At 36.7% G+C, this 25,623-nt stretch overlaps 1 protein-coding gene and 2 pseudogenes across 1 annotated transcript; 1 reads left to right on the forward strand and 2 right to left on the reverse strand.

The window, feature by feature from the left end:
* Nucleotides 4,512-7,127, reverse strand: LOC104732110 (serine/threonine protein phosphatase 2A 59 kDa regulatory subunit B' gamma isoform). Its single transcript, XM_010451641.2, has 3 exons — nt 6,705-7,127; nt 5,268-6,577; nt 4,512-5,192 (listed from the first exon to the last, which is right to left on the reverse strand). Exons 2-3 carry the CDS (start codon nt 6,435-6,437, stop codon nt 4,815-4,817), a joined length of 1,548 nt encoding a protein of 515 aa, XP_010449943.1. The 5' UTR covers nt 6,438-6,577; nt 6,705-7,127; the 3' UTR covers nt 4,512-4,814.
* On the reverse strand, nt 7,398-9,503 carry LOC104732112 (annotated as a pseudogene).
* On the forward strand, nt 12,144-18,993 carry LOC104732113 (annotated as a pseudogene).

The raw sequence follows: 25,623 nt of genomic DNA on the forward strand, positions 1-25,623 counted from the left end.
TTGAATCATATATCAATGACGAGATTGCTTATTTCTCTGAGCACTACTTTGCTGTGAATATACGAACAAAATCAAGGTGAGCAATTAAGAGAAAATATTTTTAATGTGATATTTAATTTAATAGTCATAATAATTACTTTTTAATTATTTGGTCAGATTAACAAGATTTGATGAAGGTGAAGCGTTTGAATATCATATCCCTGGAGTACCTTCTATATTTACTCAAGTTGGCCGTCCAAGTGGAGCAATGAATGAAATATGGCTTTCACGTGATGACTATCGTTGCGCACACGCATATGTTTTACGGAATTGTGACTATTTTCAGCCAATTGAGAGGTATATAATTAGTTACATATCACAAATTAGTTACATTTTTAGATATCTAATTCCACTATATTTTTTCATATACATACATTGGTGATCTTATCTTTCTATATAGTATGTTCGAGGATTATATTTCGACAAAATATCCAGGACTTACCGAGAAAGAACTCTCCGCGAAAAGAGCTGACGAATATCATTCTTAGGTTAAAGAATAGGTATGTTAAATCATTTTTCGTGATATACATATTGTACTTATTGTTTTTATTTAACATAACAAGACTATATATATATGGTCTGTTTTTTAAGGCTTTTAGATATTTTGGTTAACCGGCCGTTTGGTTATTATTTTAGTTTTGAATAGAAGATTTTACTAACCATCAGTTATTATAGGAATTTCAATTCAAATAAGATTTGGCTTCTTTGAGTTCGGTTCACTTGATTATTTGGTTATCGGTTATATTGTCCGATCCAATTGTCAATCCTCTATATATATTAATAGAGAAGCACTCTCACAAAAAAAGCTGAGGTGTCACGTTCACATCTCTTCTGTGCCTTTTTTAATAAATGCACTTACATCTTATTATTGTTTACATAAATATATCATTGACATATATAAGGCAATGTTCTTTTCTATTAATTTTTTAAAATAAAAGATTTAATCAACAATTAAAATCTAGAAATGTATTTAATTATCAATTTCATAATGTATTTAATTATTAGAAGTAAATTACATTTCATAAATAATCCTCTATATATTAATAGAGAAGCACTCTCACAAAAAAGCTGAGGTGTCACGCTCACATCTCTTCTGTGCCTTTTTTAATAAATGCACTTACATCTCATTATTATTTACATAAATATATCATTGACATACAGAAGGCAATGTTATTTTATATTAGTTTTTTTTTAAATAAAAGATTTAATCAACAATTAAAATCTGGAAATGTATTTAATTATCAATTTCATAATGTATTTAATTTTTAGAAGTAAATTACATTTCATAAATAATAATAAAATTATTCGTTTATTTACCACTTTTATACATTTTTCTCATTGTATTTTTAAACTTAAGATTAGTTTAAATTAAATCAATTAGTCTAAAAAATTATTGTTTTATCTATTTAATGGTATAGTGATGTAGATAATAATGTGAAACATAAAATGTGTGAATTTAATTTTTAGAAACAAAAAAAGACATCAAAAATTTCTACACCACCTTAAAATTCTTTTCCAAGTTCAAATATTTTACGGGTGAAACGTATTTTACAGAATATAAATGTAAATTTGCATTAGAAAAACTTTACTTACATAATCTTGTTTTACACAAACAAATCTTAAATCTCAAATAATATTTTCAGTCTTAATTTTTATTTAATTTGATTTATCCTGCACATAATGTGGGTTGGTCCCTAGTATTTTTTTAAAATGACTTAAATTAGAATTTGATAGCTATCAAATCCACAAGGATCGATCAATTTGTAGTTATGTATTATCAGAATTCATGAACTGTTTAGAAAATTGAAAATATAGATTTTTACAACAACAAAAAATTTAAATATAGATGCTACTTTTTTGTACGTTGAAATTCATTATATACTAGGTACTAACCCGTGGAGAACCGCTGGCTGAACTCTTTTTAATAAAAATTTGTGATAATTTAGTTTATTATTATGTTATTTATAATAGTTTGTGATTAAAAATTTGGTTTGATTATATTATAATTTTTTTTATTTTAAAAATGTTTATTGAAAACCAGTCAATAAAACATTTGCATGTAATAAATAAATTTTTTTAAACATTTGTCAACTAAACACAATCCTTACTAACATGTAAAAAAGAGCAACTAAATATAGCTATTAAAAGTTCTAAAAAGTCTCTTTGAAAACAATGTTCATTGTTTTTTTTCTGTGTTTTCCTTTTCTTGTCTATAATAATTTTAATTTGTTGTGGAAATTTTAATCTGTTGTGATTATTTTTTAATTAATTATATTTATTTAATTAATTAATTAATCTTAATTAAGTTTTTAATGGTAATTGAATGTATTTTTTACACATTTTAAGATTAGTTTCATAATTTTATTTCCCAATTAATATAGTAGGATAAAATTTGTAGTTGTAGATTTTATTCGATTAGATTTTTAAAATCTTAGCTGTTAAACTTTTTTTTTAATACGGATTAGATTTACTTCTAATAGATTTTTTTTTTACTTTTCTACCATTTATTTTATTTAATGTGTCCTCATTTTCGTTTTTAATTAATTATATTTATTTAATTAATTAATTAATTTTAATTAAGTTTTTCTAATGCAATTGAATGTAATTTTTTACACATTTAAGGTTTTTTCATATTTGTACTTCCCAATTAATATAGTAGGATTTATGAAAATACCACCACATTTATTTTGTTTCGTACGTTAAAATTCATTATTTATTTATGAAAATGCCACCACATTTATATTTTTGCTGATATTGCCACATTTCTTAGGATATCTCAACAATGAAGGTAAGAACTAAGGAGGTGTATTGAAACCATGATTTTGGAAGATTTGATGGGATTTAGAAAATTTAGAATTTTGAAAGATTTTATGGAACTTGATATGATTTATTGTAAAATTCTTTCAAGGGAATTTTGTCAATTCTACCACATTTGCTTAAAAACTTTCAAGTTATACCACAAATAAAAACACCTTTTTCAATCTACCAAATGGGATAAATAAATTGACTAAACTGCCCTGCATGTAATATTGACTAGAAATAACACGTGAAATTTTTTTATGTATTTAGATTTTTAAATTGATTTACCAAATAATTAACGATATATAATAGACAAAATATAAGTTGTGGACAATATTTGTCCTGCAAATGATAATTATATTTGACATAAGTTTATCTACCACCACTAAATTAGTGTGTCGTAAACTAATAAATGATAGACATTACTTATAAGTTGCCATTAAAAATATTACAGTAGACAAATATTTCTGTAGACAAGATTCTGGATAGTAGACAAAAATATTACAGTAGACAACAAATGTTGTAGACCAAAAAAAATAATGTAAAACAATTAACATGATGGACAAAAAAACATCATGGCCCATTTTCAGAAAACCTAATCTCCTTTTGCAACAATCTCATGGCATAGTGTGGCGGCTACACAGCAATAAACGGATGATCAGAGTTGAGGGACTCATTACCGGAGAGGAAGGGGACAACATAGACATACTGCAAAGAGACTTCAAGGGAACTTCAGCAGAAATTTGAATTGATGAAGATCTGAAGATTTGAGGTAGATCTAGGGGTAAAAGCTTCAACATATGAGATGTAGACAGAACTTGGGTCTATAGGAGTGTCGCTGGACTACATGGAGAACAGAAAAGAGATTGCAAAAAAAAGTTAACATAGAGAACAAGATCCAAAAAATCAAATCGATGGTGCTTTTCTAGAGAGAGAATAGGAAGAAGAAGATAGTGGGGAGAAGACTCTTACGACATCCCTTTTTTATTAGTTAAAAAACAAATATACATTTTTCAAATCAATTTCAGTGGAAACAAATTGGAGGCTATTATGGTCTTTTAACTCGGATGCTTTTGGTATATCCGGAAAGATATTTTTAATGTGGTAGATTGGAATAGATTGAGTTTCCAATGTGGCATAACTCTTAAAATTCTCTTCTTTCAAATCCCACATAAAATCATGAGATTTGGATTTATCTATTTTTAACTAAACAAGTCCCACCTAAATCCTCCAGAATCTCAAAAATCATTAAAATCCAAATCCACAAACTATTTTGAATAACAGTGGATTTTAAAGTAGATTTTTAAATCATCAGTTCAATAACAGTAGATTTTAATAGACTTTTTAAATACATGATTGAATAACATAGAATTTGTAAGTTTCACACAAATCACTTAAAATGTCAAGTTGAATACACCCCCTAAAAATAACAGTGGATTGTGAGTGATTTTAAATGATTTTTAACAAATTTCATATTCAATAACAGTTAATTCGAGATGTAATTTTAAAATCACTAGTTAAATAACATGAGATTTTTAAAATAATCACAAATCCTCCAAAATCATGCTTTGAATACACATCCCTAAAATAGAAGGAGAAGAGACTATTTGGGTCAAGAGCTGTTTCTTTTATTACATGTGCATTTTTTTAGTCACAGCTTTCCAAGACAAGAGTGGTTCAAAGCATAATTAAACACATTTCATTCCACAATACAATACGAATAACTGTTTAGTTGTCCTCTCAAGAACTATATCTATAATAATCCAATATTTCTTACACCACATATTGTTTTATCAACTCCTCTAAGAGCTGAGTAAGGAAAAGAAGCTCAGAAAAAGAAGAAAAAAAAGAACAATTGAACCCATGAATCCAGAAACCTGAAAAAATGTTATAATAACGTATTCACTGATGACATTACCCCCTCCTTGATCAACTCTGCTGGATCAGTTTAAAATATTGTCTCGATGATAAAGAGTTCAACTACCCGAAGTTTTACCGGTTGTGAGAGTAACCGAAGATGAAAATCTGGGGACGAGCACTGCCTCGTTGCTTACGGATTTGGAAGCTGCCAAGTCTTCCAAAAGCTTCCATGTTGCTTCTCGTTTGGCTACGACCTTGGTTTCATTTGCTTCATCTTCTTGGAACTTGGCTAAGCATTCATCAAACAGAACTTGGTCTGTCTCTGCCAGTACCTTTCTCACATTTAAAGTCAGACTCTGAACTGCTTGGTGCCAATGGCCTCGTGTGTTTCTCTCCATAGCCGGGAACACAATTGGCATTATCACTTTAATGTTTTGAGTAATCAGGTTTCTTACGTGATCGTTGTTCCACAGAAACAGAGCCCTTTCAGCCACCTGAGAAAACAAGCAAATTTGAATCTAACAACTCTTAGCAGCATTTTAACACATTAACAAACCAAAGAGTCGCACCTGAAAATGTGAACTGTTGAGGCATCGGGCGATTTGACGGAATAAAGGAACCATACATCGCTGAAACTCAGCTGCTTGAGTTGCTTCCAAAACCTCTTCCAACTCCCCAAGAAACATAACTTCCTTTGAACTGTTAGTCACAGGCCAATACTTTAAAAGTCCTCTAATGACGGTATCAGCAAGCTTGAAGTCTTTCTCTACAAACTGAACAATGCAATAAGAAAGCTGTTGATGATAAGCAGCTGCACATTTAGGTCTGTGTAGTGGAATCAAGGCCCGGACAAGGAAAAGCTTATGCTCTTCTTTTAACGGCAATGCGAAACCATTAATTATACTTCCAAGAATCTCAAGCAACTCTGCTATGCCGTTATGTCTTTCAGTTTCGAATATGAACCTGTAGAAGATATTGTTGATGGCCTTTCTGATAAAAGGTCTGTGCACCATGAACTTCCCGTATATCCGATGGAGAATGGTTTTTAGATACTCCCTCTCCCTTTGGTCTTCAGAGTCAAACAAATCCAAAAGCTTCAAGACAAAGGAATGGTCGATATATCTCTTTGCAAGCTTTGCATCAGTCATGGGAGAAGCCACAAATCTAAGGAGAAGCTCATAGACAACTTGAAGATGAGGCCAAGCCGGTTCCAACGCAGGCTCCTCATCATCAACATCAAGCGTTTCAAGTATTTTGCTCTCGTGATTCGCAGAAGGAAACGTCCTGAAGAGATTAACAACAGCCACTTTAGCAATCTCCTGCATCGCTGCGTCGCTTAACTTTGTGGAAACCGTAGCGATATAATCAACAAGCTCAAGCAAAGTCTGTCTCTTAATCTCTTTCTCTCTCAGATTCTTGGAGGGGTCACTAAAGTCGAAGACAACGCAGCACATACTCAGTTTCTTGATAAAAAGATTAGGTTTCTCCAAGCTAGGAACGTCTCTAAAGCTAGGCAAAGCTTCATAAACCCCATTGGCTTGATTGGTTCTGTTACTCGTAGAGGAAGGAGGAGGAGCAACAGTGCCATTAGCTCCATTGGATTTGGAGATACTACTAGTACCCGAATTAGGGATGTAATATGAATTAACACCACCACCACCATCACCGTTTGGATTAGAGTCATTATGAGATGATTTAGATGGCTTCCTGGGAAGTTTCCCAAATATCTGCTTTATCATAACCACAGAAACCCTAATTTTACCTAAAGTCTAAGAATTTGTAATTCCTGTCACAGAGTTAGCTGAGAATACGTCACTTTGTCATGTTAAAACCTCAAAGCTTTGCTTTCTAATTAGAAAACCCTAATCATTGAACAGCCCTGCATGCATAAATAAAACCCCCAATTTTCAAAATCGGAAACACAAACTCGCGAAATAGAATACTAAATTAAACATATAAAGATCCATAAACTTTGGGAGAGATTCATAAGAGAGAGAGGAGCTTACAAATGGGCAGATGAGTAGAGAGAGAGATCTGGGTGGACTGGGAGGAGGAAATGAATAGAGAAATCAAAAGAAACCCTAAGAAAATGGGAGCAAAAGAAGGATCTTTGTGATTAAAAAAACCCCTCTAGTTTAAATGAAAAACAAAAAAAAAAACAGCTACTTTGTTTTGTTTCTCTCAAACTGAATCGAGCAAGAGAGAGAGAAAGAAGGGAAAAAAAGGCAACGAAGCCCAGCAAAGAGAAAAAAGATATGGGAAGATACAGAACACAATACCAAAGATTAAGGTTGTAATGAAAACAAAAATAGGGAAAAATTAATAAATTGTCCCCTTCGCTATCTCTCTTCTTCTGTAGATTTTTTTCACTGTAAAATCTCTCTTTCTATGGCTTTCTTCGGATTCCGAATAACAGAAGACATTATAGAAATTAAAATGAAAATGATTTTTTTCAAAAATACCAAGAAATAGACAGATTGACAGGTAGGTTAATTTACCTTTTTGTCCCTGATTTAGGGGAGCGTGTTTATGATACGTTTGTGTCGTTTATGCGGCAACTGGTCAATTTCGTAAATGCGCGAGTCCGTGTCTATAAGTAATTTGCTTATTGGATAATTTTTTCGATTATTCTCTGCCCACCAGATACATATGGTGGCTGAGTCGTTAGCAATGGGATATGTATAGATGACAATGAAAAAAAATAATTCTGCAAAAGCTATAAACTGACTAAATCTGAAGAAAAGAGGTTTGATGAATCTAAAACAAATATCCAAAGAGAGCGTTGACCAAATAGTTCGAGTCAGCTATGATAGGGTTCAAAAAACACTTAAAACCAACAAGTCTAGAATTTCTGGATGACGACCGAGTTAGCAATACCGGCTTGCTCAATGGTTTGGTCCAAGTCTGTCAATTGTTTAGGAGGGAACCCCATGGTTAGTAACTGGTAGTCTTTCGAGCCGCCTGGTCTTGAAGCGTCGATGAACCCACGGACGTCTCGGACTGTGTGGTGGTGATTGAATCTGGATACGAGGCGTGTTCCGTCTGCTAATCTGAGCTGGATCGAGGTAGTTGGTGCTGCTGGATCTACTACTAGCCCTCTTGATGGTGCTGGTGCTGTGTTCATTGGTGCGGATGAGGTTTGTCGTTCTGCAGCAGCTGAACTTGATCCTGATCCGCTGGCTCCTAGAGTTCTTCCTACACCTAGGAATGGAATTTTGGGCTTTGGCGGTTCCTGTGAGTCAAGAGAGAGATACAAACATCAACATTATGGTCGCAAAATTCTACTACTTGAGTGGCTTCTCCAAAGAACATGTTAACTATTAAGGGAATGAGACTTACTGTGAAATTTTCTTCACGCCTGACGAGGTCGACATGAACGGGGATCTTCCTATCTTCTGGTTCGAGTTCATGGGGGCACTCTGACTTTGCAATGCTCTGCAAAATACAACATATGTATCAAGGATTCAAAAGTATCCAAGTGAATCGTGACAAGTATCAGCTGCTCAATAACTAGGCATGAAAATAAATTTATATCAGTGAAATAACAATGATTCCAGAAGAAGGCTATTTCACTTTTGCAGATTACACTGGTCAAATTGAGTTACATGGTATTGTAATTATTAATAAGAGAGCGATTTGGATATTACCTCCATAAAGTCTTTGTTTTCAGGGTCATTAAACCCCCTCAAGGGACCATCATCAACGGTGAAACCATTCAACCAGAAAGTAATAGTGTGCATAACCCTCTGAGGCCGGTCTTGCTGAGGAGTAGAGGAAACGGTTTCACCAGACAACAATCGTGCAGCACCAGTGAAGCTCCTAGAAGCTGATCTTGATGATTCAACAGGTCTGTCTACAGCTGACTACCTCGCTTGGTCAAATAGTTCATCAACATCTTTTGGTTTCTTAGGATCTTGTACCATCATCCCACTATAACACAAACACACAATCCAAAATTTTCATTAATAGCTACACAAATTTATACCGTCTCAAGATAAAACAAGAATTTCAAGAACGATCTCAGATATATACAAAACATGGTCATCCCTACATTATCATTGATCATAGTGCCCTAATTCACTTCAAGAAACCACATTGCTCAAATTTATGATCATAGTGCCCTAATTAACTATCTAGACAAGTATTCTCAACTAAGTATTTCTCAATTCATGATCAGATCTACTTAAAAACAAACCAATCAAGATTTTACCTCTTCTCTCCACCAGTATAATACTCATTGGCCTCATCAGAATCACTGCCCTCACCACCAGTAGGAGAACGGTTCAGATCGGCGAACGTACGGATATTCCCAGCGTGTTGACGGCTCCTAGTACTCCTACTCCCAGAAGGATTCTCCGGTGCCTTACTCTCTCCAGCACCGTCTCTCGATCGGAGACCATAAGGAGCAGCGCGAGAAGACGGAGAAGGAGACCGTGATCGCGAAGGAGAAGGAGAGGTTTCAGAAGGAGTGTAATCGGGGGAGTGAGATTGAGAAGGAGATTGTGCAGCGGCAATCGAAGAAGGATGTGGTGGTTGTTGTCCGGTAGGGTTTGGTACGACGGTTGGGGCTGCAACGGTATCGTTATCGAGGAAAGTTGAAACGGCAGAGTCTAGATCCCAACGGTGACTTTCGAGGAAGAAGGAAGCTTCTTCTCTTGATGATGAAGTGATCTCGATGAAAGAGTTGATCAGATTCTCGTTCATCTCCGTCGTCGCCATCGTCTCTTGTCTCTTTAGCTTTCTGATTAATTTTTCTTTTTGTTGCTTCTACTATTTTTTTTTTTTTTAATATATAGAATATCTTCCTTTTGTTCACCGTCAGAAACTTCTCTTTACATACACATACGTTTCGAATATAACACGACGTCCTTAATGGGCCTAAAAGGCTTTGGCTCTGTTAATCACTATTAAGGCCTTTTTTTACATTCGTTAAGTTTTTTGGTGACTGTTGGGATCATCTCCCGCTGTGGCCAATGGCCTGGCTCAGCCGTTCTACAAGACTACAAGACACCCTTTGCATAACTTATTGGGGGCCCCAATTTGGGGCTGCTCTGTGTTTGAAAAACAAATTTCGGAGGCTTCTCTACTTATTTCAGTTTTTCGATTTTTTTTTTCTGCAATTTCAAATGGTTTCGGGTTTGTTCGAATCTGGGCATCCTACTCGATTATTCAAGGTTCGATTCTTTGTTCAAATCTGGTTTTAGAGTTGCTGGTTTCGACTCTGCATTGATTTTGGTTTTAGTGTATTCGAGGAAAAACGGCTTTTTCATACTTGGACAATTCCAATATATTTGATTCATACATTGGACTATTGGATATGCGAAAACATACATTGACTTTTAAATATTTGAATTACATATCTGAATTTATGATTTTGTGCTTAATTATACAAAAACATGGTTAATTAGTAACTCTGTTAATTCCGCTGTTAGGCCAATCAGACGTGGAATCCACGTGTGAAAAAAATACCAAAACGATGTCGTTTTAGTTGTTCAGACAAAATAAAGAAAATATCAAAACGACGTCGTTTTAGTTGTTCGAACAAAATAAATAAAATTGTAGAAACCTAGACTTAAACTTGTGTACTATCAAGCCTAACAAGATACTTAACCGCTGTAAAACTAACCATTTATTGTCTTTTAGTAAACAAACTTTAATATATCCTATTTTGTGTTTCTTCTTTTTCTCTTTTTCCTATTTCTCTATGGCCGACGGTAACCTTTTTCTCACTTTAATTTTCAGAGGTGGCGGCGAAATTAAGTAGCCCTAATTAACCTTTTTCTCCCATTAAATACCAAAACGATGCCGTTTTAGTTGTTCAAACAAAATAAAGAAAATATCAAAACGACGTCGTTTTAGTTCTTCGAACAAAATAAATAAAATTGTAGAAACCTAGACTTAAACCTGTGTACTATCAAGCCTAACAAGATACTTAACCGCTGTAAAACTAACCATTTATTGTCTTTTAGTAAACAAACTTTAATATATCCTATTTTGTGTTTCTTCTTCTTCTCTTTTTCCTATTTCTCTATGGACGGTAACCTTTTTCTCACTTTAATTTTCAGAGGTGGCCGCGAAATTAAGTAGCCCTAATTAATTTTTTTCTCACTTTAGTCCCATATGGTCTAGTTGTTTTTGTTTTCAATTTAATTTGCAGATTTTAGAAGAAAACAAATTCCCAAATACCCAGTCATTAATTTCTTTTACAGATCTGATTCGCAAATAACCACAACTAGCAACCACGGCAGAGAAGCCTAGCACTGCTCCATTGATAACTCAGGCCCTCCACGAAGATCTGAGGAAACCGAAAAGTAAAAAGAGAAAAAAATAAAAACAGGATCTAAAACGTTGAGAAAAGAAACAACAAATAACGAATGTCTTTTTTTTCCCAGAAGAAACAAAATATAATAATTCTTTGTTTATTAAAACGTAAAAGTTGTTATATTTATTTATTTTTGTCGATACATAAAAGTTGTTATTATCCTAACGGTTAAGTAGTTCGGCTAGTTGTCATTATTCATAGGTTCGAGACTAGGCTTCTACAATTTTTTTTTAATTTGTTCAAACAACTAAAACGACGTCGTTTTGGTATTTTCTTCACACGTGGATTCCACATCAGATTGGCCTAACGGCAAAATTAACAGAGTTACTAATTAACCACATTTTTGTATAATAATTAAGCACAAAATCGTAAGTTCAGGTATGTAATTTATATTTAAAAGTCAATGTATGTTTCCGCATACCCAATAGTCCGATATATGAATCGAACATATTGGAATTGTCCAGGTATGAAAAACCGTTTTCCGTGTGTTCGACGATTGTAGTCTAATTTTGGGTTTTATAGTTTAGTTCCGGTTTGATTCCAGTTTGATTTCGGTTTGATTGTTGTTTGATTTTGATTCTATTTTTATTTCTCTAGCACATAAGAGTACAAGACATTTCTCGAACCGGAAATGAAGGTGAAACCATCAACATGCGGTGGTTTTTTAAAGTCATTAACATAAGAGTGCAAGACATTTTTTTTAAGTCATTAACATAATCCCACATTGATTAGGATTAGGTAGGGAGGTCGGTTCTTGGGCTTTATAAATTACTCTTCTAGTTTTATAATTCTTATTATTAAACCTCTTTACTTTAGACGTCGCATTAAGTCGGTGATTAGCGATTTCGTAACACAAATTTACTTTTGCTCTGAAGTTTTAGGGTTCCGTCCTCAACGACTCTGTTTGTGTTCGTGTTCGTATTCGGTGTTTGAAATTCACAATTCCAAAGCTCTGTGCACCGACGTTGATATGTCTATAGCTCCACCTGGTACAGACGACTCAACGATGATGTCTACGTCTAATCATCATCAATCAAAGCTTACTCTTGAAGAATCAGAGGCGAGATTAAAGGAGAAGAGCAGACTCTGGAATCAACTAAATTTGAAGCGTTACTGTGAAAAGAGAAGGCTAGGGTTCATGGAGACTCAGAAGGAAGACATGCCACCAGAGCATATCAGGAAAATTACGAGAGAGCATGGTGATATGTCATCAAAGAAGTTTTCTGATGATAAGCGAGTTTATCTTGGAGCGCTTAAGTTTGTTCCTCACGCAGTTTTCAAGCTTTTGGAGAACATGCCTATGCCTTGGGAACAGGTTAGAGATGTTAAGGTTTTGTATCACATTACTGGAGCTGTTACGTTTGTTAATGAGATTCCTTTGGTTTTTGAACCTATTTACATGGCTCAATGGGGTACTATGTGGATTATGATGCGTAGGGAGAAGAGAGACCGTAGACATTTTAAGAGGATGCGGTTTCCGCCGTTTGATGATGAGGAGCCTGTTCTTGATTATTCGGATAATTTGATGGATGTTGATCCTTTAGAGGCTATTCAGTTGGAGCTTGGTGAGGAAGATGATTCTTGTGTGTCCAATTGGTTTTATGACCATAAGCCACTTTTGAAGACGAGTATGATCAATGGTCTGAGTTACAAGAGGTGGAATCTCTCAATCCCGGTTATGGCAATGCTTCATAGGCTTACAGGTTAGTTGCTTTCTGATTTGGTTGATCGGAACTATTTCTACTTGTTTGATATGTCATCTTTATGTACTGCGAAAGCGTTGAATATGTGTATACCTGGTGGTCCTAAGTTTGAGACTTTGTATCGTGATATGGAGAAAGGTGATGAGGAATGGAACGAGTTTAATGATATCAACAAGGTTATCACTCGATCCCGGCTGCGAACTGAAGGCAGAATTGCTTTTCCATACTTGTACAATAACAGGCCAAGGAAAGTAAAACTATGTGTGTATCACACTCCAATGGTTATGTTCATTAAGACAGAGGATCCTGATCTTCCTGCGTTTTATTATGATCCGTTAATTAACCCCATAAGTAACACTTTTCATGACAGGAAGGTTTACGATGAGGAGGATGACTTTGTGTTACCAAACAGAGTGGAGCCTTTGCTACAATATACTCAGGTTTACACTGACACTACAGCTGATGGGATTTCCTTGTTGTTTGCGCCAAGACCTTTTAATATGAGATCTGGGAAGACACGACGGGCAGAAGACATACCGCTGGTGTCAGAGTGGTTCAATGAGCATTGTCCTTCATCACATCCGGTCAAAGTTCGGGTTAGTTACCAAAAGCTTTTGAAATGTTTTGTGCTGAATGAGTTGCACCATAGACCACCTAAAGCTCAGAAGAAAAAGCACTTGTTCCGATCACTCGCAGGTACAAAGTTTTTCCAAAGCACTGAACTTGATTGGGTTGAAGCAGGTCTCCAAGTTTGTCGACAGGGTTATAATATGTTGAATCTGTTGATTCACAGGAAGGGTTTAAACTACCTGCATCTAGATTATAACTTCAACCTCAAGCCAGTTAAGACTTTGACGACTAAAGAGCGCAAGAAGTCACATTTTGGGAATGCTTTCCAGCTCTGTCGCGAGATTCTCAAGCTGACAAAACTTGTGGTTGACGCAAATGTCCAATTCCGGCTTGGGAATGTTGATGCCTTCCAATTGGCTGATGGCCTACAATATATTTTCTCCCATGTTGGCCAATTGACAGGTATGTATCGCTATAAGTACAGACAGATGAGACAAATTAGGATATGTAAGGATTTAAAGCACTTGATTTACTACCGTTTTAATACTGGTCCTGTGCGTAAAGGACCAGGGTGTGGATTTTGGGCTCCAATGTGGAGAGTGTGGTTGTTTTTCTTCCGTGGAATAGTTCCTCTAATTGAATGATGGGTAGGGAATCTTCATGGACGTCAATTTGAGGGGCGTCATTCAAAAGGAGTGGCAAAGACGATTACAAAACAAAGAGTCGAGAGCCATTTTGATTTGGAGCTTCGCTCTGCTGTTATGCATGATATTGTTGATGCCATGCCAGAGGGATCCAAGCAGAATAAAGTGCGGACAATTGAGCAGCACTTTAGTGAGGCATTGCGGTGTTGGAAAGCTAATATCCCGTGGAAGGTCCCTGGACTGCCTGTGCCAATTGAAAATTTGATCCTGCGATATGTGAAGCATAAGGCTGATTGGTGGACAAATGTTACTCACTACAATCGTGAGCGTATTAGAAGAGGCGCAACGGTAGATAAGACAGTTTGTTGAAAGAATCTTGGAAGGATGACTCGTCTTTGGTTGAAGGCAGAACATGAAAGACAGCATAATTACCTGAAAGACGGTTGTCCTGTCACTCCGGACGAAGCTGTAGCAACTTATAGAACTACCGTAGAATGGCTGGAAGCAAGGAAATTTTCACCAATTCCATTTCCTCCTTTGTCGTACAAACACGAGACGAAGTTGCTCATCCTTGCCCTTGAGAGAATAAAAGAATCATGTGGAGGTGAAAGGTTGAACGAGCAGCAGCGGGAAGAGCTTGGTTTAATTGAATAAGCTTATGACAACCCTCATGAAACTCACGAATTAAACGTCACCTTTTCACGCAGCGTCAATTCAAAGAAGTGGGCATTGAGTTTATGGATCTCTACATCAATTTGACTCTAGTATATGAAACTGATCCTTTAGAAAAAATTACGGATGCCTATCTTGATCAATACTTGTGGTATGCGGCTGACAAGCGACACTTGTTTCCGAATTGTATTAAGCCTGCAGACTCAGAGCCACCACCGCTTCTGCTTTACAAGTGGTGTCAGGGTATAAATAATTTGCAAGGCATATGGGACACATCCGATGGGCAATGTGTGGTGATGCTCCAGACAAACTTTGAAAAGTTGTTTGAGAAGGTTGATTTCACATTATTGAACAAGCTTCTTCGTTTGATTGTTGACCCCAGTATTGCAGACTACATGACTGCCAAGAATAATGTGGATCTGTCTTACAAGGATATGAGACATACTAACTTGCATGGTCGCATTAGGGGACTTCAGTTCTCATCCTTTGTTACTCAGTTTTATGGACTAGTGCTGGATCTTTTGCTTCTTGGTTTAACTAGAGCGAGTGAGATTGCTGGGCCACCGCAGACGCCCAACGAGTTTATGACCTATTGGAATACAAAAGTTGAGACGCAACATCCCATAAGACTATACTCTCGGTATATAGACAAAGTGCATATAATGTTTAAATTTAGCCATGAAGAGGCTCAAATCTTATTCAACGTTATCTTAGGGAACATCCTGATCCCAACAATGAGAACATGGTGGGGTATAACAGCAAGAAGTGCTGGCCGAGAGATGCTAGGATGAGGTTGATGAAACATGATGTCAATCTTGGTAGAAGTATCTTCTGGGAAATGAAGAATCGTCTTTCTCAGAGCCTTACAACTTTTGAGTGGGAGAATAGCTTTGTCTTTGTGTACAGCAAGAAAAATCCTAGTCTGCTGTTCAACATGTGTGGATTTGAAATCCGCATACTTCCAAAAGTCAGGATGAGCCAAGAAGCTTTCAGTAACATAGGAGACGGTGTATGGAATCTGCAGAATGAACAGACTAAAGAGAAGACTGCAGTTGCTTTTCTGCGGGTTGATGAAGAACACATGAAGGCGTTTGAGAATCGTGTGAGACAAATATTGATGTCTTCAGGGTCATCCACATTTACCAAAATCGCCAATAAATGGAATACAACTCTGATAGGTCTCATGACTTATTTTCGTGAAGCCACTTTGCATACGCCAGAGCTCATTGATCTGTTGGTTAAAAGTGAAAGTAAAATTCAAACAAGGATTAAGATTGGGCTGAACTCAAAGATGCCTAGTCGATTTCCTCCTGTTGTCTTTTACACTCCGAATGAACTTGGTGGGCTTGGAATGCTGTCTATGAGTCATATTCTAATCCCACAAAGTGACATACGGTACATCAGGCAAACAGACGATGGTATTACCCATCTTAGGAGTGGAATGAGTCAAGAAGAGGATATGAAGATACCCAATCTCTACCGTTACATACAGCCATGGGAAAGTGAATTTATTGATTCACAGCGGGTGTGGGTAGAATATGCTTTAAAAAGGCAGGAAGCACATGCCCAAAATAGACGTCTTACACTTGAGGATCTGGAAGACTCTTGGGATAGGGGAATTCCGTGTATAAACACACTGTTTCAGAAGGATAGGCAAACATTAGCATATGATAAAGGTTGGAGAGTCCGAACCGATTTCAAGCAGTACTAAGTCCTGAGACAAAATCCTTTCTGGTGGACTCATCAGAGGCATGACGGGTAGTTGTTGAACCTGAACAATTATCGAACTGATGTAATCCAAGCTCTTGGAGGTGTTGAGAGTATTCTTGAGCTCAATTTATTTAAGGGAACGTACTTCCCAACATGGGAGGGTCTTTTCTGGGAGAAGGCATCTGGGTTTGAGGAATCAATGAAATATAAAAAGCTGACAAATGCACAAAGGTCTGGTCTGAACCAGATTCCTAATAGAAGATTTACACTATAGTGGTCACCAACAATCAATCGAGCAAATGTTTATGTCGGTTTTCAAGTGCAGTTGGACCTAACTGGAATATTCATGCATGGAAAGATTCCTACCCTTAAGATATCTTTGATTCAGATTTTTCGTGCCCACATGTGGCAAATGATCCATGAGAGCATTGTTATGGATCTTTGCCAAGTATTGGACCAACAGATGGATAGTTTGGGGATAGAAAGTGTGCAGAAGGAGACAATTCATCCAAGGAAGAGTTACAAAATGAATAGCTCGTGTGCTGATGTTCTTCTGTTTGGTGCCTGTAAATGGCCAATGTCAAAGCCAAGTCTGGTGACTGACTCAAATGATATGTTTGATCAGAACGCTGGTAAGAAGTATTGGATAGATGTTCAACTTCGATGGGGAGATTACGACTCTCATGATATTGAACGTTACACAAGGGCTAAATTCATGGATTATACAATGGATAACATGTCTATCTATCCAGCTCCAACAGGTGAGGTGATTGGGATTGATTTGGCATACAATGTGTATTATGCTTTTGGTAATTGGTTCCCTGATTCAAAATCTCTGGTTACTAAAGCAATGGATAAGATTATGAAGTCAAATTCGACATTATATGTGTTGAGAGAAAGGATAAGGAAAGGTTTGCAGTTATACTCATCTGAGCCTACGGAGCCAAATTTGTCATCTCAAAACTATGGCGAAATATTCAGCAATCAGATTATATGGTTTATTGATGATACCAACGTTTATCGTGTGACAATGCATAAGACGTTTGAAGGAAATCTGACAACAAAGCCAATCAGTGGTGCAACTTTTATTTTCAATCCAAGAACTGGGCAGTTGTTCCTGAAGGTTATGCATACAAGCGTTTGGGCGGGTCAGAAGCGTCTTGGTCAACTTAGGAAATGGAAAACTGCGGAAGAGGTTGCTGCACTTGTGCGGTCTTTCCCCATTGAAGAACAACCAAAACAACTTATTGTGACTTGTAAAGGAATGTTGGAGCCCACTCAGACCACCATGAAGGATTTCCCCAACATTGTTATCAAGGGAAGCGAACTACAACTTCCATTTCAGGCTTGCCTGAAGATTGAGAAATTTGGTGATCAGATTTTGAAGGCCACTAAGCCAAAGATGCTCCTTTTCAATATCTATGATGATTGGTTGATGAATGTATCTTCGTACACTGCCTTCTCAAGACTCATTCTTATCCTACGTGCTCTTCATGTCAACAATGAGAAAGCTAAGATGTTATTGAAGCCCGACAAGTCTGTTGTTACTGAGACACATCATGTCTGGCCTTCTCTCACTAACGAACAATGGATAAAGGTGGAGGTTGCTCTTAAAGATCTCATCCTTTTTGACTATGCCAAGAAGAATAATGTGAATATTTCGGCTTTGACACAGTCAGAGATAAGAGATATTGTACTTGGAGCTGAGATATCTCCACCATCTCAACAAAGGCAACAAATAGATGCGACTGATAAACAGGCCAAAGAAGTGAGACAGCTTAATGCAGTCACAACAAGGACCACTAATGTTCATGGTGATGCACTCATTGTCACCACCATTAGTCCCTACGAGCAATCTACATTTGTTTCCAAAGCAGATTGGCGAGTCCGTGCAATCTCAGCTACTAACCTCCACCTTAGGGTCAGTCACATTTATGTGAACTCGTATGATGTAAATGACACTACATACACGTACATAATGCCAAAGAACATCTTGAAGAAGTTCATATGCGTAGCAGATCTTCGTACTCAGATTGCTGGGTATATGTATGGTATAAGTCCCCTTGATAATCCTCAGGTCAAGGAAGTTCGTTGTGTTGTGATGGTGCCACAGCGGGGATCTCACCTGCAAGTTCACTTGCCGTCATCTCTTCCTGAGCATGATTTCTTAAAGGATCTTGAGCCTTTGGGCTGGATGCACACACAACCTAATGAGCTTCCTCAGTTGTCACCACAAGATGTTACCTCACATGCCCGTTTTCTAGAGAACAATAAGCAATGGGACAGAGAAACATGTATTATCTTGACTTGCAGCTTCACTCCAGGCTCATGTTCTTTGACTTCATTTAAGCTGACACAAACTGGATATGAATGGGGACGTCTCAACAAGGACAGTGGCAACAATCCCCAAGGTTATCTTCCGACACACTATGACAAGGTTCAAATGCTATTGAGTGATCGTTTCCTTGGGTTTTACATGGTTCTTGATAATGGACCATGGAACTATAACTTTATGGGAGTGAAGCACACACTGAGCATGCAATATAGTGTGAAACTCGGCAATCCCAAGGAGTACTATGACAATGAGCATCGACCCACTCTTTATCTGGAGTTCAGCAATATGGAGAAGGATGGTGACTTCAGCGAGAGAGATCGTGAGGACTGTTTTGCTTGAAATTTTAACTCTTTACTGTCTTCTTGTTTTTGCTTTATACCTTCGTACAAGTGTCTTATAAGCATCATATGTACCTTGAGCCTTTAAAATTAAAAATTGAAAATTGTGATCTGTTTTACTTTTGTTGGGATTTATTGGTCTGCTAAGGTAACCAGCCTTTTGATGCAATGTAGAGCATTATCTTCACTTTCTTCATCTTAATGTCCTAGAGTACCAAACCGTAATATGTCTTGAATGTATCTGTTGTGTGTATGTGTATATATTATATGCTTTTACTTCTATGAGATATTATCACGATCTGGAGCTTGGTAAATGTTCATTTGAAACAGTTTCTTATGGCTGTCTGTTCTTGCAGGCATAGGATCTTACTTGGACATGCACTAGCAATTGACCTGTGACTTGATGCTCTATTGAGGTTTGATGTAATCTATTTGTATGATTGAAGCTGATTTGTTCACTTGTTTCCTTAGTCTTTTCTCTACTTCTGTTCCTATGTGTAGATTCCTCATTTCTCATAGTGGAGTATTTTGATCTTTGTAAATTTGTTTAGTTTCTATTGTTACTTTTAGACTAAAGTGGCTTCTGCTTTTCAATAATTAGCATTTGCGTGTGACATTGCCTAAATGGTTGACTGATATGCTCTGCTTAGCTCTAGGACTTCTACTGAGAACAGTTTTATTTGACATTTACTCTTTTGACTTCCTTTTGTTTTGCTTTCTCCCTTCCTGCTTGTGTCTTATTGCCCTATAGAAAACATACAAGAATCATATATTTGTACTAAAAGACCTTAGAAATTTGAAACTAAGAACTGGATCTATTGTTTTATTCGTTTTCAGGAAATGTTGGTCTGAAGAGTTAACCAGTCCCATTTGGCTAAAGCTTAGATCTTTTTACATGCAATGTAGAAATATATCTGTTGTGCACTTTCTAAATCTTGATTACGAATTGTCTGAACCGTAGTAAGTTGTAAAACATGTCTGTTGTGCGTCTGTGGATATATGTTTTTTTATCGCTTGATATATAATCTGCAGATTGTCTTCTTGGCAGGCAATTATTACTCGGAGTGTGTACGATGCACCGATTAACAATATAATGTTTTCTATTCATATGATTTGAATGGTTTGTTCACCTCTTTCTTTGTATGTTTGTTTACTTCGTCATTTTGGCAACGTCACATGAGAGTATTTGTGAATTGTGCTGCCTCTTTGTTGATTTAATTATTTCTCTACTATCCGCTCCGTCTTCTATTTGCTTTAGAGACATGTAATAGTATATGGACACACAACCCCTAAGAAGTTAGATATCAAAAATTCAGAAATGTGTTAATTGCTTTTTGGCGTATGTATGTTTGTGAACTGTGATAGGCAATGTTCTAAAATACGCTAGGCGCTAGCCGGGCGGTGCACCACCGTTTAACCACTGTTTAGCGTATAGCTGTATGCGACTGTATATGCGGAATATATACGGAAAATATATTTTACCAAAAATATATATAGATATGATAAATTATAAATATATTATATATAAGTAATTAAATATATATATAATAAAAAACAAAATAAAAATCAAAATATCTGTAAAAATATTCATGAAATTGTCAAACCAATAGTATCAACCTTAAATTGTCAAAAATACTCATGAAATTGTCAAACCAAGTAGTCAAAAACTCAATAATTAAAATAGCAAAACGAAAACAGAAAAACAAACCAATTTTAATCTTCAAGTTCTTCTTCTCCCTCGACTTGTAGAATCTGGTCATCGTCAGACTCGCAATCAATATCATCAAATTCTTCTTCATTGTCAGATATGAAATCATCTTCATCATCTAACTCTCTAATTTGATCTGCATCATCAATGGTTGAGCGAAATGGTTCTTCTTCACCTATATCACCTTGTAAATCGAACTGTGAGTCCTCTCCATCATTGGAAATCCCATAAACTAACCGTGATTGAGCATTAGTAGCATGATTCGCAACCAATATATCAACATTATTCTCCTTTTGTCTCTTCCTTTGGTTCATCAATCTAAATGGAATTGAACATACACAAGATTGTTCATTCGACTTACCGCAAGTCTGTTTCGTTTCTTTGTATGTACCTACATATAATAGTAGGGAGCAATATAAATTAACTGAACCATTGAACTATATGCATAAAAATCAAGGTAACTGAAAATTAGAGCAAAATAAAGTCTAACCCCTTCAAATGTACTCCAGTTTCGTTCACATCCGGATGAACTTGTAGTCAAAGCAAAAATTCTCTTAGCCATTTTTGCTAAATTAGGAACAGCATTTCCATATGTTTCCCACCAATAAACTAAAAATGTAAAATATAAACCAATGTAAATGATCTAAGTAAATAAGTGAGTCATGCTCGTGATGGAGTAGAAGTAGAACTACATGCTCGTGTTATGTAAAAACCTGTAAGTGTTCTGTTTGAAAAAAACCTTCAAGTGTTTTGTTTGAAAAAAACCTGCAAGTGTACCAATGAAACGATGATACAAAGATACGATGATGCAAATCCATGCTCTGTTTGAAAAAAACCTGCTCGTCCTCTGTTTTTTAAAAACATGATTGTGCTATGTTTTAACCAATGAAACGATGATACAAAGAAACAATTATGCAAATCCATGCTTTGTTTAAAAAAAGACCTGCTCGTGCTCTGTTTTTAAAAAACATGATTGTGCTATGTTTCAACTACATGCTCGTGCTCTGTATGAAAAAAACATGATCGTGCTTTGTTTAAAAAATACCTGGATCATAATCCTCCTTCTCGCAGCCTAGGATGGCCCATGGTTTTCCAAAGTTCCCTTCTTTGTTTTTGTAAATCGCCAGTTCAGAGTTGATGACTTGACACTGTGTGTTCACATCATTGGGGAAAAATGCAGAGACACACTTAAAGACTGCATTTGATACCTCATCACTGGAGGCTTGGCTTGAATCTTTATAGAAGTAGTATGGGTTCAACAAATAACCTGTCAGATGCAAAAGATTGTCAAGTCGACCCTTAATCTTTTCTTCAATGATACTCAATATCGGCTTAACATTTTTTCCACATGTTATAATCCATCACTGATCTGTTTCTTAGCTTCTATCAGTTCTCCATGCAGAAATCCCATTGTAGGCTTCTTATCTCCATCAACAAGTCAAAGCAGTTTGACCAATGGTCCAAAAAATTTCAAGCACATTATCACCCCATTCCAAAATTTAACACTCATCACTGTGCTAAATGCCTTGATTCCTTTGGAATGTTTCGACCATTTGCATTTTCTCCACTCACTGCTAGAAAACATGGCTGCTAGTTGATCCCTCTTGTCCAAGAGACTTTTCAAAGTAAGAAACGATGATGCAAATCTAGTAACACCAGGTCTCACAATGTCCGTCCTATTTGTGAATGTTCTCATCAATGCCAATGTCTTATGATGAGCATATATGAAGATTGTGAATTATTTTGCCATCTTAATTGTACCTTTGAACCTTGTGAGTTTCGAGATGCTTTCCAGCATCAAATTGCTGGAGTGAGTCGCACATGATGTCCAGAATATACTCGGCTTGATCTCTTTCAACATTTTTGCCGCAGCCATATTGTTAGCGGCATTATCAGTAACCACTTGAACTACATTCTCTTCACCAATTGATACTAAGATTTTTATGTTTTCTAGCAGGTTCAATTAACCTTAAGTGTTGTAGTATTTAAGGTGTCAATCCAAATGGGATGTTGCTAACACTCAAGATGTGATCAAGCAATCACAAGTCAAGCCAGTTCAAGAAGAGTGTTTTTCTAACAATCCGAAAACGATTCTAAGCATGAACAAATAAAACAGTCTCGGGAATGTAATATCAATCAAAAAGATAAAAGTCCTAAGGATGGGAGTAATTGACATCGGTGAAGTATCCTAGTCTACAGAGTGTTTAACATGCCACAAGTAATCTATCCCTAAACAATGAACATCACGACTTAGCTAATCCAATCTCTTCACAGAAGCTACTCAGACTCAACCACTTCCAAACCTAGCTCTCGCTAGAGAAACATGATCAAGCATGGCATGACAAATAAGTTCATTCACGTCAACAAACATCCTAGATAGCTAATCTCTTAGGCTAGGAACGTAAGTCTCTGGCACTAGTTGGTCAGACATTTCATCGAACACCTTTTGGGTGTGGAAATGTCTCAAACCTAGTTCCAATTAATCAGAGAAAAACTAGTATTTCCTACTCTAGCCCAGAAGGGAAATCATACAATCAACGCTTAAACACTCTGCATCCTAAGATCCTCCACCTAATCTATCCCATCCTCAAGAACTAACACACTACTCAGATCCGGAAATCATCACTAAAGATACAAATTCAGAAAATATTGAACAAAGCATAGTAGATAGATAGAAATGAGAAGAACAACTTTTGAGAAGAAATCTAATGCAAAAACTCGATAAATTCAAAGCTATCTGAATTACAAGATCGGAGTACGTTTTTGGTGGCTAGGTAAACCTTACAAAAGAAAACGAGATAAAAACTAAGATGATCTCCGCAAAGACTTAACAAAACGTGTTTTTAGTAAAGACATAAAATCCCTAAAACTTAAAACGACAAGATGAAGAGTCGGTTTGTCGAATCTCCTGAAGCGTGTAAGATGGAACGTCTTCCTGACATGTGCGAACGAGTAGTGGCTCGAGTGAGTGATGGCGTTGGCTCGAGTGGAGTGATGGCACTGGCTTAAGTGGAGGAGGGTCGAGTCAATGGGTGGCGACTCGATCTGGAGGGTCGAGTCGACGGGTGGCGACTCGAGCTGGAGGGTCGAGTCGAGGGGTGGCGACTCGAGCCTGATGTATACGATCCCACTAAAACGATGATAACTTTTGAACAACACCTCCGTTTTGCTTGAAATAAACGACATTGGAAAGATGACTCAATTCTCTACAACTTTGATGAAGACATCGAAAGTTNTCCTACTAGTCCGGATAACGTGAACTAGAACTACACAGGATCCTACTCTTGTCGGTTAGAACCTAACACTTTCTAACAAGCTCAACTCAGAAAAGGCCTGACGCTCAAGAATACAATTTGCTTGAAAGGNAACCACACCTCCGATTGGCTTGAAATAAACGGCATTGGAAATATGACTCAATTATCTACAACTTCGGTGAAGACATCAAAAGCTGAATCCCCCGACCGGTGGCTCGAAGGACGACTCGAACGGCGACTCGATCGACGGTCAAGGTGTTGCTCGAGTGAGTGATGCTCGATCGACGGTCAAGGTGTTGCTCGAGTGGGTGACTCGAACGACGTCGAAGAGCGACTCGAATGATGTGTTCCCGCCGTCTCCTAGATACCTGAAATACTGCAAAATGCACAATGTATGCAAGAATGATGTAAGAACTGCCTAAATATGCAAAGTGTACAAAAGAGACTAGAAATTTATGCAAAACAACTAGTTATCCTAACTAAATGTATGGCAAATACATGCTTAGCAGAGAGAAAATATAGACATATCAACTCCCCCAAACTTATTCTTTGCTTGCCCTCAAGCAAACGATCAAGAACAACATATGGAGAAGAGGTGTGAAGATGGGGTCTCAGAACCTAAAACATGCTGAATAGAGTAGTTAGAATCAAGGTCCTTGTTTTTAGTTCTATGATGCATGGTGAAGGAATTTTACTCGTTTGATCTACACATGTAAACCTATCAATCACCTCCTTTAACATTTATTAACAAAGAACCATGAATCAAGCTATGCAGTGTCATTGAACTCATTTGGCTAGGGTGAAAGGTTAGAGACAAATGTGGTCTCTTTCTCAAGTGGTTCCATCGATACATAACAAGGTTCTCTCATGAAAAGATTTGAGCTTAAGAGAAAGCTAAAAAATTGAAACCAACTGATACATACAAGAGCAGCGTCCTGTCTACCCAAAGAACATTCCAAACCGAAGTTGGTCCTATCTCTACCCTTCATCAGAAACTTCATCTCAAACCCATTCTTTCATTCTCTAGATTTGGTCTTCGGAGGAGTTCACTTCTTATCACTCTAGCGGATTGGGAAATCTTTATTATCAGTAAGGTTCTTTTTATTTTCTTCTAAAGACTCTAGACATTTTAGACATTTTACCTCCTTTTCTCTGTCTAATCTTTTCATTTTGTGCCCAGAACAAGTAACTCATTATTTTTCTCATCCCAAATCCTTTACTAGACTTGTAAACCTTGAAAACACATCCCCCTCCTTAAGACTTTCTACCCTTTACTTTTCTGTACAGATCAATACCCAATACCCCAAATCGAGTTCTCACCTAGTCCTACTAGTCCGGATAACGTGAACTAGAACTACACAGGATCCTACTCTTGTCGGTTAGAACCTAACACTTTCTAACAAGCTCAACTCAGAAAAGGCCTGACGCTCAAGAATACAATTTGCTTGAAAGGACGGTTGGTTAAGGGTGCGGGAAACTGTTCCAAAGATGGAAATCAGCTACTTGGATTGACAAGGGTGGTAAAAATGTGAAAGACAATCCAAGTATGTATATGGTATCCATGAGTTCAGCTTCAATGCATAACAAGATAATTGCAAGTCAGGATTAGGTTCAGATAGATAGGGAATGACGTCAATTCAAAACATGCTTCAATCTTACATTTACAAAT

The sequence above is a fragment of the Camelina sativa genome, chromosome 12 (assembly GCF_000633955.1).
Source record: "Camelina sativa cultivar DH55 chromosome 12, Cs, whole genome shotgun sequence".
NCBI classification, from domain to species: Eukaryota; Viridiplantae; Streptophyta; class Magnoliopsida; order Brassicales; family Brassicaceae; genus Camelina; species Camelina sativa.

Bases quoted from the DNA above. Each gene is read 5' to 3' on its own strand.
- LOC104732110 (XM_010451641.2), bottom strand. From the start codon at position 6,437: ATGATAAAGCAGATATTTGGGAAACTTCCCAGGAAGCCATCTAAATCA. The intron at 5,193-5,267 runs GTGCGACTCTTT...TTGTTTTCTCAG, and splicing joins TCAACAGTTCACATTTTCAG to GTGGCTGAAAGGGCTCTGTT.